This window comes from Artemia franciscana, chromosome 1 (assembly GCF_032884065.1).
Source record: "Artemia franciscana chromosome 1, ASM3288406v1, whole genome shotgun sequence".
In the NCBI taxonomy this organism is placed as follows: Eukaryota; Metazoa; Arthropoda; class Branchiopoda; order Anostraca; family Artemiidae; genus Artemia; species Artemia franciscana.
In genome coordinates, this window is record NC_088863.1 from 45,732,033 (window position 1) to 45,748,353 (window position 16,321).

Below are 16,321 nucleotides of genomic sequence, written 5' to 3' on the forward strand. Positions count from 1 at the left end.
TTCTGCATACTCTACATAAACATTAGCTAACAGCAGACTTTAGGGCCCTCCCATTGCTAATCCCCTAATTTGATGGTAAAAATAATCTCTAAACTTGAAATAAATAGTATGCCTGTTAGTTATTTTAACTAAATTTAATATAGTTTCTATTTTAATTCCCGCAGATAATTCTCCTATCTCACTTTTATGTTCATGAAATATTTTGGATAAAAAAAAATAAAAGATTTATCAAAAGGTATATACTTCCCGCATTCATTACTGGTAACAGCCTAGATTCATTTGATAGTTCAATATTTATAAGTTTATCTTTTAAGAATTCTGAGTTTTTTACATACGAATTTTAGAGATATACTAAAAGTTTAAGCGTCATTGCTACCCATTTTTGATTTTTTTCCGTTGGTGAACTAGTTTTTGATACTGTAGGTCTTAGAAGAATACCTATTTTATGTATTTTTGGCAAACCATATATTCTTGGGCAGACTGATCGCCTCGGAAAGAACTTGTAATATATCTGTGGTGTGATACTTCCATTAATTTTATGTTTTTTTACTGTTTCATTAGTGTCCTTTCATTAGTAAATAAAAAAGCAGTATGGTCTAAGAAATAATTTAGCCAATTCCTATGCAAATGCTTTTTAAATATATCGTAGTATCTTTGCGCTTCAATGGCTGTAGTGAACCGTTTCTGTGCGAACATTTTTGCGATTTTTCTGCATCCATATTCCGTTAGCCGTTCTGCGTTAAAAAAATCACACCAGCGGGAAACAAAGATTTCTGTATGAACATAATTGCGATTTTCCCGCACCCGTGAGCCGTTTTGCGTTAAAAATAAACCGGACCAGTTGGAACCAAAGGTAAAAGTATTAACTTACCTTAGACTTTAGTTCCTACAAGGGCAGGTGTGGCGCATAGGGCATCAATGAAGCCTCGCCACATGTCTTGAAGTGGAGCAGCAGTCTTGACCTCCTCCTCCTGTGGTTGTAACGACAGCTCAGCACTCCACAGGTCTTGGTCGTATTGTCGTCGGTGTGTGTATTTCGGTCATCCACCTTTTCGCCCACCCTCGAGTTGCCACTCATAGACAGCATCCTGAAGATGATCTCCTGATATTCGGAGGACATGACCAACATAGGTCCATCTCCTCTGCTTCAGGAGATTGGTGACTGGTGGTTGATCCGTTTGTTTACGGATCACTACGTTCGTGACCCTGTCCTGCCACGAAATGTTAAGGATTCTTCTGAGACAGACATTTTCAAATGCTAGGGTACTTTTTACCAACTGGATATTCAGCTTCCATTATTTACTTGCATATAGGAGAATGGACATGATGCTGCTAATCAACAGACGGAGCTTTATATACAAAGAGTATTTTTTGCCTCGCCATACTGATTTTAGTTTGTTAAATGCCGATATTGCTTGTCCAATTCTCCTTCATATCTCAGTAATATTCCGCCATCATATTCGATCAAATTTCCAAACTATTTGAACCCCTGGACTTGTTTGATCCTTCTCCCGTTACATTTAAGGATCAACGGTGAGTTGGATGTGGCCATGCTCTTCGATTTACCAACTTCTACTATTAGTCCCACGTTCTCAGCCTTGTCTGCTATGATATAGAATAGAAAAGAAATTTATCTTAAAAACTTCTATCATAGCATGGTTGCCAAATTTGAATTTTAAGTAAAAAAAAGCAGTAGTATATATATATTATCTATCATAAGAACTTGACCTCCCAGTCATAATTCATTGTATGAAGTACAATAAAAAGAATCAACACTTACTTAGAAAGTTACAGTTTAAATATAACAACTCACCACATTGTTTTCTCTCTCAATAGAAATGCACGCATACTTTGGATGAAACCACTGTTCACACTGACTGCAGTGCACTGTTCCACTAGCGGCAAGAAGTCTGCACTATGGACATGTGAATTTCATGGTCTTTAACACAATAGTGAAATAAATAATCCATATTATAAAGCTTGGAATTGTCAATGACTGAATTTAGGATTACAATAGTTTCCAAAAGGGGTTTAAAAAATTTACCCAACATAGCTGATTACACGTCAAAAGCCAGGAAGAGACTCTTCCAAGGCAAAGGTTTGAGTCTTCAGAGGCGAACGTTGCTTTGCCTCTTCTATAAGTACTACGTCGTCTGCAAAGTCTAAGTCTGTGAGCTACTGACCACTGACTTTTACACCAAAGCCTGATGCATACAGAAGGACATAATCCATTACTAAAACAAATAGGAACAGGATAACACACATCCTTGTTTCACCTCAGAGAGAATCTTGAAGAATCATGTCTTCCCATATTCTGCTCTGACACAACATCTTCATAGAGGGCCATTATTATATGGGCTACTTTATTAGGTGCTCCATAAAATTTCAAATCTTCAATAAGACATCACGATCAATGGAGTCAAATACTTTTTTGAAATCAATGAATAGCAGATAAAGCTTTTTATTCCATTCTCGTGATTCTTCCACCATAAGTATTAGGCTAAAAATAAGGTCAGAACATGAGGGTATTAACTTAATACCCTATTTATTCACAAGATATTAAATGTATGCTATTCTGTTAGCCAGGACAAATGTTTTGTATTTTAATATACCTCCCTCCTTTACTGTGAACAGAAAACTTTAAACGGATTAGAGGCTTTTCCTTCAGCTAGGCAAAATAGGGACATTCAGTCAAGACCATTTAGCCCTCTTCTTTTGTCTCTGTTTATGAGGTGAGTTGTACTATTACAGGTAGCTGCTAGGCATCTTTCTTGAAATTACTCTTTGGATGTCAGAAACTAGATTATCCTGGAAACACATTTTTTGGCCGATACATTCCTTCTCTGTAAACATAAATATGAATGTCCCCTTGTCTGCCACTCCAGCTCCCAGCACTCTAATAGGTTCTGCTCAATCCCCAAAAATGAAAAAATCGTCCCACAAATGGTCTCCCTCAAAGATACTGCCAGCCATTTTCCAAGGGATTAAAATATCCTTGTGGGGTATTTTTTGTGGAAAATAGGATGGGTATCCATTCTTCCATAAGGAGTAGGTTTCTACTTGAGCAGAAATAGTTGCAAGCATGAGGGTCAGGATCTCAATGTTGTGGATCCTGTCATACCATTTGAAGCATTCAAATTAATGCAGGTATCTGGTTTGAACAGCATCAACCTTACTTATCTTGTCTGTGGCCCCCAAAAATATTCAGTTGCCGGCCTCTTCAAAAGGAAACCTGCTAATCGAATAAAAAAAAACACCATTAAATTCATTATGTTATGCTTTTTTCAAATATCAGGGTTGCTTTTCTGGTAATGCACCCTAGCAACTTTTCTCTCTGATGGTCTCAGATATAGCCAAGATAATATATTTCCTTGTTGCATTAAGTCTTGGGATAACAAGCTTGGAATATAACAATTCTCAAAAGTGGATAAGGAATAAAGAAAACATGACAAATATATATAGCAAGAGTTGTGTTGTTTCAGTATATTGCTAAGACTATACCTCAGACCCTAATGCAGGGGGGGGGGCAGAATTGTCAGATAAGCAATCGTGATATTTGGAAATAGCATACAACAAAAAAAATCTTATGGTATCACTTTTATTGGTATAACCTGTTTCCGCAGAGGCTAACCATTAGATATGGTTACAATTACAACAGCAGCGATTATCCCAAATGAAAAGAGAGAAAGGTCTGGAATAGCAGCTTTTCAGAGGATGACATGCTAGAACAAAAATAGAGACACTTTTAGATTTTAGAATTCGACCCTATCCCCTCTCATAGTCCTATGCTATGCAAAAAAAAATGGATTCAAATAAGATAAAAATGAGGAAAACAAGTATATATGATTAACTTATACTTGCTGCACGTTATAAGAAAAAACACCATCATTTTTTTGTTTTGTTTTTTATAGCCCAGGAATATATGAGACCATTGGAGGAGTGTTGGGAATAAATTGTGAAAAACATGAACAAGACTATAAAAAATAACATGAAATTAGATTCCTACAACTATCTCTCTTTTTTTTTCTAGCATGTCTTCTTCTGGAGAGCTGCAATTCTAAACCTTGGTAAATATGAAGCAGTTCAAATTACTGACCAAGGAATAAGCTGAATATACCAGTCAATGGCTTTTTTATGCTCTTCTAAATATATCAATTGCTTTACTTGCAAATTCAAATTTAAGTCCTTTATAGATCCCTTAAGACGATACCTTTTTCTCTTATTTTAGATAGGATTTATTAACTTCACTCTGGTTTAAAACCTGTTTACTTGCAAATTGAATCAACTGTGATGAAAATGAGAACCAGAAAAAACATGGAAAATATTATAATTTCAATATACATTTGCACATGAGCAGGGGGGGCTGTGCAAGAACGTTTTAATTTGGTAAACTAATAGAAAAATATTCAGTGCTTAAGACCAGACTATTGATTTACTATTTCTGATAGTTCAAGATGAGAAAAGCTTTTCAATGGTCCCTCTAATTTTAGGGGAAAATGAGGTTACTTTGAACATATGGTGGTGTATGTTGACGTTTCCCCACATGTGTTTAATGTTAGGTTACCATTGTCAAACTTTTCAGCTGTAGCTTTGATTTTTTGTAGTGGAGGTTCTCGCCTTTCTTGCAACTGAGGCAAAATCTTTATTAGTACCCTTTCCCATGTCTCCCAAAAAATTTTAGGCCATAGTTTAACAAAATTTTAAATTTTTTTAGCAAAACCATCATTTATTACCAACATTTTCCATTTATTTTAATCTGATTTCTAACTTTAGTATCTACAAATTATTGAGTATCTAGTCTTAAGTGATTGTTTCCAATTATTTAATTTCTAGTACTTACTTTTTATAAGCTGATCAATGTCTACAAAAGAAGATATTGCTTTTGTTTTTTTACCAGAAAATTGCACCCAATTATTGCTACCCATTGATATGGAATTCTTTGCGCCAACTAAACAAATCTGGAGAACGAATCCTTGAAGAATACAAGATGCAAAACCCTGCCAAAATTCAATTCAGAAGAAAACATTTTTCATATTCCTCTGAGATGAGCTGGCAAAGGATGACAATCAACCTTCAAAATGGGTTCACATCATGGTGACAGAAAGCATTGAAAAAAATAATAATTGACAATCAAATGATGAAATTTGTGATGCAGTTGGTGATTCCATCATAACTTCCTTAAACAAAAAGGCAGTTTGCTACTATTGTTACTGTATCATGTAAGTGAACAAAACTTAACAAGGCTCCCAAAAAATCACTAGCTGAATTAAGCAACAAAGAAGATTATATCTTGAGGATTCAGATATGAGTGGAGTGAAATCTGGCAAAGCAAAAAATGAAGCTGAATAAAGGAAACGGAGCTGGAAAAAATTTACAGGAACCCCTGAATCTAGGTAAATCATCTAGTGACACATCAAACAAATTGTCAGAAAAATTGAGTGATAATTCCATTGATCTTAGCTGGGATGAAGGGCAGAATAGTGAACAGGAGGGCAATGACAGTTCCAAATGTGAGAAAAATTCAGGCCTCCCAATCAATCTGTCTGACTTCTATACTGTGTTCAGAAATATTTCGTCATTGGGCAAGCAGAATACTATCAATATGAGGGGATGGCAAGGTTTGAATTTTGGAACATGTGAGCAATGCTGATTTCAGTTACAACTGTCCAAAGAAAGAGGATGTCAGTATCATTGAAAAACAAGAGCTAAGAGCTCATATGGCACTTTTGACAAGATCGGAAGAGCCAAGAGCTCATATGGCATGAGCTCTAGCAAAATTCTAAGAATTAATAGCTTGATTTAAAAAGAAAATCAGAAGCTTAATGCCGGTCGGGAGTTAAAATAAGAGTTCTGAGACACGAGGTCCTTCTAAATATCAAATTTCATTAAGATATGATCACCCATTTGTAAGTCAAGCATACCTCATTTTTTTCAATTTTTCCTCTCCCTCCTGCCCACCAGATGGTCGAATCGGGGAAACAACTGCTATAAAGTGAATGTGTGCAGGTCCATGACACGCCTATCAATTTCCATCATCTTAGCACGTCCAGAAGCACCAAACTCGCCAAAGCACGGAAAATCCACCACAACTCCCACAAAGAGAGCAGATCTGTTCCAATTATGTCAATCCAGTATCTAGAACTTGTACTTATTCTTCCCATCAAGTTTCATCCTGATCTCTCCACTCAAAGCTTTTTCCAAGATTTTCTGTTTCCCCCCTCCAGCCCCCTAGGTCCCCGGGTCCGATTCGAATTGAAAATGGAGTATCTGAGACATAAGATCTTTCTATATATCAAGTTTAACTATGATCCGATCACCCATTCATAAGATACAGACACCTCAATTTTCACGTTTTCCAAGATTTCCAGTCTACCCCTCCAACTCCCCCGATGTCACCGGATCTGGTCGGGATTTCAAATAAGAGCTCTAAAGCACAAGATCCTTCCAAATATCAAATTTCATTAAGATCTGATCACCTATTCGTAAGTTACAAATATCTCATTCCTTCTAATTTTCTGAATTACTACCCCCACCCACCCAACTCCCCCAAAGAAAGCAGATCCAGTCCGGTTATGTCAGGCACGTATCTTGTACTACTGCCTATTCTTCCCACCAAGTTTCATCCTAATCTTTCCATCTAAGCCTTTTCCAAGATTTTCGATTCCTCCCAATGATACTGGATCCGGTCGGGATGTCAAATCAGAGATCTGACTTACGAGGTCCTTCTAAATATGAAATTTCATTAAGATTCGATCTCTCCTTCATAAGTTAAAAATACCTCATTTTTCTCATTTTTCAGAACTAACACTCCCCCCCTCAACTCCCTCAAGGAGAGCGGATCCGTTCCGGTTATGTCAATCACGTATCTAGGACTTGTGCTTATTTTCCCCACCAAATTTCATCCCAATCCCTCCATTCTAAGCATTTTCCAAGATTTTAGGTTTCCCCTCCAACTCTGCCCAATGTCACGGAATCCAGTCAGGATTTAAAAGAAGATCTCTGAGATGCGCTATCCTTTTGAATATCAAATTTCATTCAGATCTAACCACCCGTTTGTAAGTTAAAAAATAACTCATTTTTTCTAATTTTTCTGAAGTAACCAAAACCGAAATTTTTCTTGGTAACCGAAAAATACCAAGTGCTTTAAAAACATGTGTTCATTGGATCACTTGTTTGAAAAGGACATGCCCCCTTCCAAATTTTAGGGCAGTGTGAAGTTAAAAAGTCACACAAAAAACTTAGCAAAGAGTAAAAGTTCTAGCCTCTGCTTTTCCTGGATTTTTAAGCAAGTCCAGTTTTTTCAACAGGATCTTAGTCTATTTTTTTATGTTCTTTCTTATTTTTTTCAGCATAAGTTACCTTTTTTTATATTGAATATAAGAGAAAAAAGTTTGTAAATAAGTGATTGTTCAAACTTAGCTGAAGCATGGCTAAGTATGAACAGATAGTTGAACATAAAGGAACTTACATGAACAGTAGATAAAATAAATTAGCATTGTTCAAAATTGGACAAAGTTGTAAAGGGATAGAAACAATCTGCAACCCCCACACTCTTCAGCAGTCAGAAATACATGTGGAACTTTTTTAAGGTGGTTACGTAACCATTTCACATTAAACTTTAAATTGCAGTTTGGAGTAATCTAAGGATTTCCTTATTGTAGACTCCCTGAAGAATTAAAGACAAGTTGAAGACTCATGGGCTGCCCAATCAAATTTCCACTCAAAATCACTCCATTCAGCATCCCCTCTTGATTTGAAAGTGTCAAAAGAAGTTGCAGATACAGCATATTCTGACAGTCTATCCTAAAGGCTGGTGCCTCTGTTTAAAAAGAACTGATTCCTCTGATAGAGTCTGCATGACATCTTAGACAGTTTCTTTGAGTAAAATCTGGTAGAAGAGGTGGCAGCAAACAAGAATAAATCAGGGAGAATGTTTGTTGAAGTAAGTTATGCAAGTGTCAAGCCAACTTCAAGTTTAGGTTGAACAAGAGCTTTATATAGGGTTGCAGGGCTGCCACAGGTTTGGCGGCACGAAAATAGGGACTTAGGGACTTTTTGGAATCGAAAGAGGGAATTTTAGGGACTTTTTGGAAGCGAAAAAGGGACTTTAGGAACCTATGATAGTAGTTCTATGTAGGAACCTACATACAGATGTAGTGTAGGCTTTGCCCTTTGATAGCTAGGATCAGAGGCCAGGGATGCTAAGAAAAATAGACCACCTGGAATTTCATCACCTCCCAGAAGAGTTATAGAGCAGATTTGTCCTTCCACAACACCTTCCAATCTTTCTTTCCATTTTTAATTTTGATTCTGTATTTTTATTTCAGATATAGGGTATACATAAAAAATATAAAGTAAGAAAAAACCTGAAACTGGATGAAACGCATTTCTCGCTTTTCTGACTGTTTCAAAAGACAGTTATAAGCAGCTACTTCTTCTTCTGGATTGCCATCTGCTTGCTTTCCAGATCTGCGTAATTTATTTTTGTTCATTGCGGAGTGCTAATGATCCATCTAGCATTACCTGAGCAAGCTGGATTTCTACGATATTGTTCTTCCGAATTCCTTTGTGCAGTCGATTCCTTGCTTCTTGAAGCATCTGATCAGTTGCTTTTTCCTTAATCCTGAATGATTTCTTTTTCTCTCTCAAAGTCTCTTCAAGAGTCTTTATCATTTTTTGTTCGACAACATTTCAGCAATTAGCTGCTGCTTTTGCTGTTCTTCTTTTTCCGACTTGTGCTGTTCTTCTTAGCCATTTTTTCTCAACTCCTTCTTCCGTTCCTAGTTTTGATAGCTCTTCCACGCTGACTTAGCAAGCTTTATCATATATTCAGTAACACAAACCTTCTGAGCACTCCCAACAACTCGACGCAACCCGTCAGCAACAAAAAGCTTGAAATTTAATGTGCGCTCATTGGATGCTCTCTGCTCACTGAGGATCCTCCCAGACACTGAAAAACCGCGCTCAACACTGGCCGAACCATGAGAAATAATCAACGTATTCTTCATCACGACAGCCAAATTTGGATACTTCCCATCTTCAATGAGTCTATTCCATTGTTCATCTATCCTTGTCAGCACAGATGGGAAATCACTCATCTGAACTAACTTAAACTTGTCTAGCAGCAAATCAATCTTTACTGGGATGGGCAGTATTCGGGTGACATACAACAAATCCCGAATAGAATTTGACTTCAAAAACTGGCTTGGGTTTAAGAAAGACAAGCTTTTCAGGAACAACAAAGATTCTCTGTTCAAAGCTTGCTTTAAAATGTACTTTGCAGCCAACGTGTAGTGCTTCTGTATACTCAGCAAAAACACACATTTTGCAAGCTTGTCAGTAGCTCTGAGACACGTCTGAACTTCGTCACTTACAGAGGCAGCAATTTCCAACAGAGGAAGCATATTTTTGTCATCTTCGAACGGTCTTGGACTCAAGTCTTCTAACAATTTCTCAGCTGCTTTGGCTTTCAAGATACGCCCAGCAAGCATCCAAACAAGAAGCTCCAGTTCCATTAAAATTTGATGTACCAACAGTTCTTCACGCTGAAACTTCAAAGTAAACAGAGTAAAAAGACTAGAACTGTTGGCAATGAACTGAAGCTCTGCTTTCAAAGTGGACTGCTTCAGGAGTTTTGCAATCTCTTCATATGCGTTTGACCTCATTAAAATAGCATTTTTCTTTGGAATGAAGACGGTAAAATACTCGACAATAGCTGGCCACTGCTCAAGTTTGACCTGGGAGCTCTAGTTTTCTGCTGGATTTTTGAATAGTCTTCCAGCCACGCAGGCCACCCACAAAAAACGCAATATACCTTCACAATGAGATTAGAGCAAGTCTCGCCAACCTCTTCTAGGCTTTTGCGAAAGGCGTTGTGTACAATGTGAATTCTACAGGTGCCAATGTCTAGAAGTCTGTCACCATTTGTTACCTTCCATTTCTTACTGTCCATCAGTCTGAACAGTTTGTTATTGAAACTCGGGCCGTCATTGCTCAAAGTAAGCAGCTTAGAGAGGGACAAACTGCTACCATTAATTGCATTCAGAATTTCCAATTTTAGTTCCTCTGCAGTGGTATGACCTAAGAAACATGTCTTCAGATGCCTCTCTACCACCTGGTTTATCTTTTCAGACCAAAAACGGATTCTAATCGTAACTCCTTTTTGCTTTTGCTATTGGTAGTTTCATCAAATTCTATCACATAATATCTATTACTAATTTCCTCCATTGTAATCTTTTGAAAATGTGGTCCTAGCGCTTTGTTCAACAGGTATGTAAACTTAGTTCTTCCAATGGAGAAATTAATAAGATCTGGGTCCTTGAACATTTTCTTGATGACTTCTGCTATTCCGTCTGCCGAGTTACCAGAGTAGTCAGATTCAATCATCTTCAGAGCCCATGTAATTTCAGTTATCACTGTTTGCTCATTTACTGAGTAAGTGTAATTCCCAGTTTGATAACCTTCCAGGACGCAGCTGGAGGCTGAAGTTAAGCATAGTTGATTGAGCTTCAGCTTGTTTTGGATGATTTTCTTATGATCTCCAGTCCAAGAGTGCTACAGTAGAGAGTAACCTTTCTGACAAGCAAGTGATGAATTACAAATTACACAGTAGAACAAGCATACATCTCCTGGGACTGCTCTGCATCACTCTTTCATTTGGTGCTGTTTTATCTTTCTCCTCAAGCCAAGCATTCTTAAATTTGCACTTTCCTATTTAAATTCAGTTATAAGCAGTTACCATTAAGCCTGAAAAAAAGAAGAAAAGTTAAGAGCAGTTATTCCAAGAGGCTATTTACCCCCAATTCCCTAAAATACAAGGCTGGCCCACTATCTGGCAAAACACTGACAAAATTATAAACTCTCCTGAAAGCTAGGATAAAAAGAAACGCATCTAGTATAATACTGACAAAATAATCAGCTCCTTAGAATTCAAGGCTAGCTAGGACCACATTTTAGAATAACACTGACAAAATAATTAAATCTCCTGAAAGCTAGGATAAAAAATTATATCCCAATATGACTCCAGAGGCAAAGGATGTCAATCCTTTTTGCTACTTTATACAGTAATGCTGTAGCTGTGAAACAGGATTATGGTTACAAGAACACATGTTGAAGATGACTTACATGAACCAAAACTGAAATACCATACCTTTCATAGTGGCTTCCATTACTTAGAGATAAGATATTCAACTAATATGGAAGAATGTTGATCAGGAAAATTTCTTTTGGGACCTGCGCACTGATTTAGGGACCAAAGCCAGATTTAATGTCTTCCAGGGACTTTGTGGCAGCCCTGGTATTGTCACGACTCCTGGGGAGCAGCTGCTGATAGTTCTCTTTACTGTTCCTAGGGTCTGATTTGCTGATGAAGCAGCAATAGCAGCATGAGAATCAAATTTAAGTTTCTTGTCAACCAAGACACCCATATCTCTATCCTTGGGAACAGCCTCAAGTGGTAGGTCATTGAGAGTGTATCCAAAACGTAAGTTATTTTCTGCAAAATGAAGGACATGACATTTAGATATGTTAAAGCTCAACAACCAGGCATTTGCCAAATTATTAAGCTCATTAACATCATGTTGAAAAACCTCTGCATCAATTTGGTTTCTGATACCACCAATAAGTTTGGAATCATCTGCATATGAAGTTAAATAATTGTGTGATATACTAGGGGCATCATTAATCAAAAATATTGAAGAGGGTAGGGTCAAGGATAGTACCTTGCAGCACACCACTGTTGACTAGCAATGAATTGGAATAAATAAGCATTCCATGAGATTTGAACATTCTGACCTGTTGAGTCCTTTCAGCCAGAAATGCCTTAATCTAGCCAACAACTTGGTTGTTTATTTCTGCAGCATGTAACTTGACAATCAGTCTCCTGTGGCAGACCCCATCAAAAGCTTTGGCTAGGTTAAAGAGGGAAACATCATCAGAAATTCCCTTGTCTATTAGATCTGATACAAGATTGTAAGACTATAGCAAATTTGTGTCAACAGATCTACCACTCCAGAAACCATGCTGAGAATGGTGAAGGATGCCATTCTTTTAAAGATCCTTAATAATAGTGTCATTAACTATTTTTTCAATCACTTTGACAACAGAAGAGATAATACTGATTGGCCTGTAATTTGCAGCAGAATTTCGTTTTCCCTTTTTGAAAACAGGAGTTATGTATGTTTTTTTCAAATCCATCAGAAGTTGTGCAGCTTTGATTGATTTTTGGAAGATGACAGCTAATGGGGCGGCTAGGATATCTTCAGTGTGTTTGAGAAGTCAAAGATGAATATTGTCAAGAACCTTAGATTTATTGACATTAATTGAGGCAGGTTTCTTATTCACTCTGCATTCAGTTACTTCAATATCTGGCATAGCAGTAGTGATAGGGTAAGAAGAGAGTGCAGGAGGTGGGACATCCTGACCATCAAGAAATGAGGAAAATTATTTGTTCCAGACTTCTGCTTTACTTTCAGGTGTGGATATCATATGCCCATTTTCCCACAAATCCAGAACTGAGTGTCTGCCTGGTTTTTTAGTTGACACATCCCTCCAAAAGAGTTTGGGATTTACCTTGATTTGATGAGCCAATTTATTTTTGTAATTTGATTTTAATTTTTTAGTGTTATTTGTAACAAGATTTCAGGCTACCTGGTATCTTTTGAAGTTACAGGAGTTCTTATCTTTGCTATACTTTTTCCATGCTTTGGATGAGATTACAAATAATAGGAGTTGGATATGGCAGTGTTTAAGGCTGTCTAATCATTCTGATGCTAGTATGTCTCAATTCAGCACCAAGTAATAAAGTTTTGAAGATATACCAAGAAGCCTCAACATCATCATCTGTGGTAAAGCTCCATTTAATACATGCTAAATCTCTATATACAGCTTTGTAATCAATAAATGAGCAATGTTTATGAGTAGTTTGTTTGCTGTGAATATTAATTGTACAGAGAATTGTAACATTGTCACTTTTTCCAAGGGGGGGGGGATATAAAACAAAAGTTATTGCAAAATAAAGGAGAAAAGAATTACTTTTAGTTCAAAGTAACACTGTTTGACAAAACTTCCATTAGCTGAGTATTAAGACCTGTTTTTCCAAGAATCATGTTGTGCTACATGCCACAGGTTAGTTTCTCAAAATTATTTTGGACCTAATCAACAATTGTTTTTCTATAAACCTAGAAAAAATCAAAGTATTTGAAACAGGTCAATAATCAATGAGTCTACCCTTAGTCCACCCTTATGAAGAGGTTTTATTATTGCCTTTTTCTATGCAACAGGGAATTTACCAGAATCTAAAAAACATTAAAAAGAGATGCAAGAGGAGTGGGCAAGCAAAAAGCCAGTTCATGCATGACAGTATTAGAAACACTATCAATATCAGGGGCTTTATCAACAGAAATATTCTTTATATTTTCTCAATATGTTCAGGTGTAAACTCCAAAGGCCTATCATCAATTTTGAAATCACTTTATAGTTAAGGAGCTACCAGCATGGGCTTAGGTTGCACATGAGCAGCAGGATTACAAAAACTTATGAAAAACTTTAATTAAAAGTTGCTGCCTTTCTCGTGTCATCATCACCAGACTCACAAATGACTGGGTCACTGAAGATGGTACATGAAGATGATTAATCATTGTTTCCCTTATTTACATACTTTTACACCTCTTTGGAAAACTTTGCAGGGAAACAGTGATAACTGACTCAGTGCACAATTAGGCCTAAAGCAATTATTATGTTTGGAAAGAGCATGGGCCTAAAAAAGGAATTGAGTGGTATGTTTGCATTATTCTCAAATCAGTAGTTTAAACTGTTCTATATTTATCTAAACCTTTATAAATAAAAGTATTAAATGGGGAATTAAACTATTGTTTTCTTTATTCTGATTTGTTTAAGGTATTGTAAATTTATCAACCACACAGTTGAATTTGGTTTTTGCTGGGGGACTTGGGTTCTGAAATATCAAGGCAAAAACAGGTGGGTTTTTAGAAATGAAAATTCAAGAGGAGGATTGATTGGTAGCAATGTCAAAAGAACTCCATTTTATATCTTAACTTACATGTCCAATGGCAAATTCATCGTAAGGTTTTAATAGAAAAGGAATGTTGTATTCACTTCCAATAACGAGAGGATATTTAGAGGCAGTTTTTCCAAACATTAAAAATTTTGCGCAGCCGTTTTTATCATCTGTCAGCCAGCAATGGTTTGGCTCTCCCCTTTTCAAGGTTCCATAGACAAAAACCAGCATTTCTGAAATTTGAATTGAATAGTTAAATTATTATAACGTAAAATGTGTGATGGCGCCAATTTCCGTGAGGATGAGATACTATCTCACGTTCCCTTTTCATTAAAGGTCATATAACAAAAACTATGATGTCGACTTAACCCCCGGGGCCGGGAGCTCGTGTTGCAAGTTAGGCCCTAGGGGCATATACGATTCTTATGGAAGGAAGGGGTTCTAATTCAGTTTTTGAGAGTCAAAAGAGATTGAAGGGTGACTATCCCCCCACACACCCCTTCCTCTCCAAATGCAACTGATAAATATTTTGATACAGCAATTTTGTTAAAAATAGTTCAAAGATCATATAACAAAAACTTCAGGTTCAATGACAGGTGTTGTAAATTGTGCCCTGGGGGAATATATGGTTTTTACGGAAGATGAGCTCCTATAAACTTCAAGGAGGGTTCATTTGATTGGAAGTTGAAAATTCTATTTTACTTTTTAAAATTCAAAAGAGATCGGAGAGCAACTAGCCCCCCACGACCTTTCCCCCTCAAACCCATCAGATAAGAACTTTGAGATAGCCATTTTTTAAAAACAGTACAAAGATCATATAACGATAGCTCTGGGGTCTACAAAATTCCCCAGTGGCAGGCGTTTTAAGTTAGGCTCTGAGGACATATTTGGTTCTTATGGAAGGGAAGCTCGTAAAACCTTCAAAGAAGGCTCGCTTTGATTGGGGAGTGAAAGTTCTAGTTCAGTTTTGAGAGTCAAAAGATTGGAGGTCAGATAGCCCCCCCCCCCAACTATATCCCTTTTTTATCAAATGCATGCGATAAAAACTTTGAGATAGCAATTTTGTAAAAAATAGTTCAAAGGCCAGATACAAAAACTCAGGTGTCGACAAAACCCCCCAGGGACCAGGGGCAGGTGTTGTAATTTATGCCCGAGGGTGTATATGGTTCTTATGAAAGGGATGCTCGTATAAACTTCAGAGAGGGCTCATTTGACTGGAAATTGAAAGTTATATTTCACTTTTTAAGAGTCAAAAGAAATACGATGGCAACTAGCCTCACCCACGCCCTTTTCCCAAAACCCATCCTTAAAAATTCAGAGATAGATATTCTGTTAAAAATAGTTGAAAGGTCAGATAAGAAAAACTTCAGTTTAGATACAAACCCCCAGGGCCTTGGGACAGGCGTCCTAAGTTACGTCCTGGGGGCATATATGGTTCTTATGGAAGGGATGCTCGCATAAACTTAGTAGAAGGCTCATTTGATTGGAAATTGAAAATTCTAGTTCACTTTTTAAGAGTCAAAAGAGATCGGAGGGCAGCTAGCCCCCTATGCCCTTTTCACCCAATCCTTCCGATGCAAACTTTGAGATGGCTATTTTTTTTTAATAGTTCAAAGGTCAGATAAGAAAAACTCCTGTATTGACATAACCTCCAGGACCTGAGGGCAGGCATTGTAAGCTATGCTCTTGGGGTATGTATGGTTCTTATGGAAGGAATGCTCGTAATAAGTTCGGAGAGGGCTCATTTGATTGGAAATAGAACGTTCTAGCTCACTTTTTAAGAGTCAAAAGAGATCAGAGGGTAACAAGCCCCCTCCCCTCCAGGTTCTATGTTCCTCAAACATCAGATAAGAACTTTGAGATTTTTTTTTCACTCAAGGCTTAGGGGCATGCGTTGCAAGTTATGCCATGGGAGCATATGTGGTTGTTATGGAAAGGATGCTCGTATAAACTTCAGAGAGGGCTCCTTTGATTGGAAAATGAATGATCCAGTTTAGTTTTTAAGAGCCAAAAGAGAATAGAGGGCCATTAGCCCCTCCGCACCCTTTCTTTTCCAAATGTATCCAATAAAAAATTTGAGATAGCCATTTTGTTAAAAATGGTTATAAGGTCAGATAACAAAACCCCAGTGTCCACAAATCCCCCCCAAGTACTGGGGGCATGGGGTGTAAGTTATTTCCTGGAAGCATAACGGTTCTTATGAAAGGGATGCTCGTTTAAACTCCAGAAAGGACTCATTTGGTTCGAAATTGAAAGTTCTAGTTCACTTTTTAAGAGTCGAAAGAAATACGATGGTAACTAGAC

General features: G+C 37.3%; 1 protein-coding gene across 4 annotated transcripts in view; it reads right to left on the reverse strand.

Annotated features, from left to right (window-relative positions):
- The window catches only part of LOC136030403 (putative gamma-glutamylcyclotransferase CG2811), a 32,682-nt gene extending 18,424 nt beyond the window's left edge, over positions 1 to 14,258 (reverse strand). For 3 of the 4 annotated variants that reach the window (XM_065709375.1, XM_065709359.1, XM_065709367.1), the window contains exon 1: positions 14,060 to 14,258. In XM_065709375.1, the coding sequence (XP_065565447.1) occupies positions 14,060 to 14,248 (189 nt within the window). In that variant the 5' untranslated portion in view covers positions 14,249 to 14,258. The other variant, XR_010618272.1, reaches the window with a different exon arrangement.
- Positions 14,259 to 16,321: the final 2,063 nt, after the last annotated feature.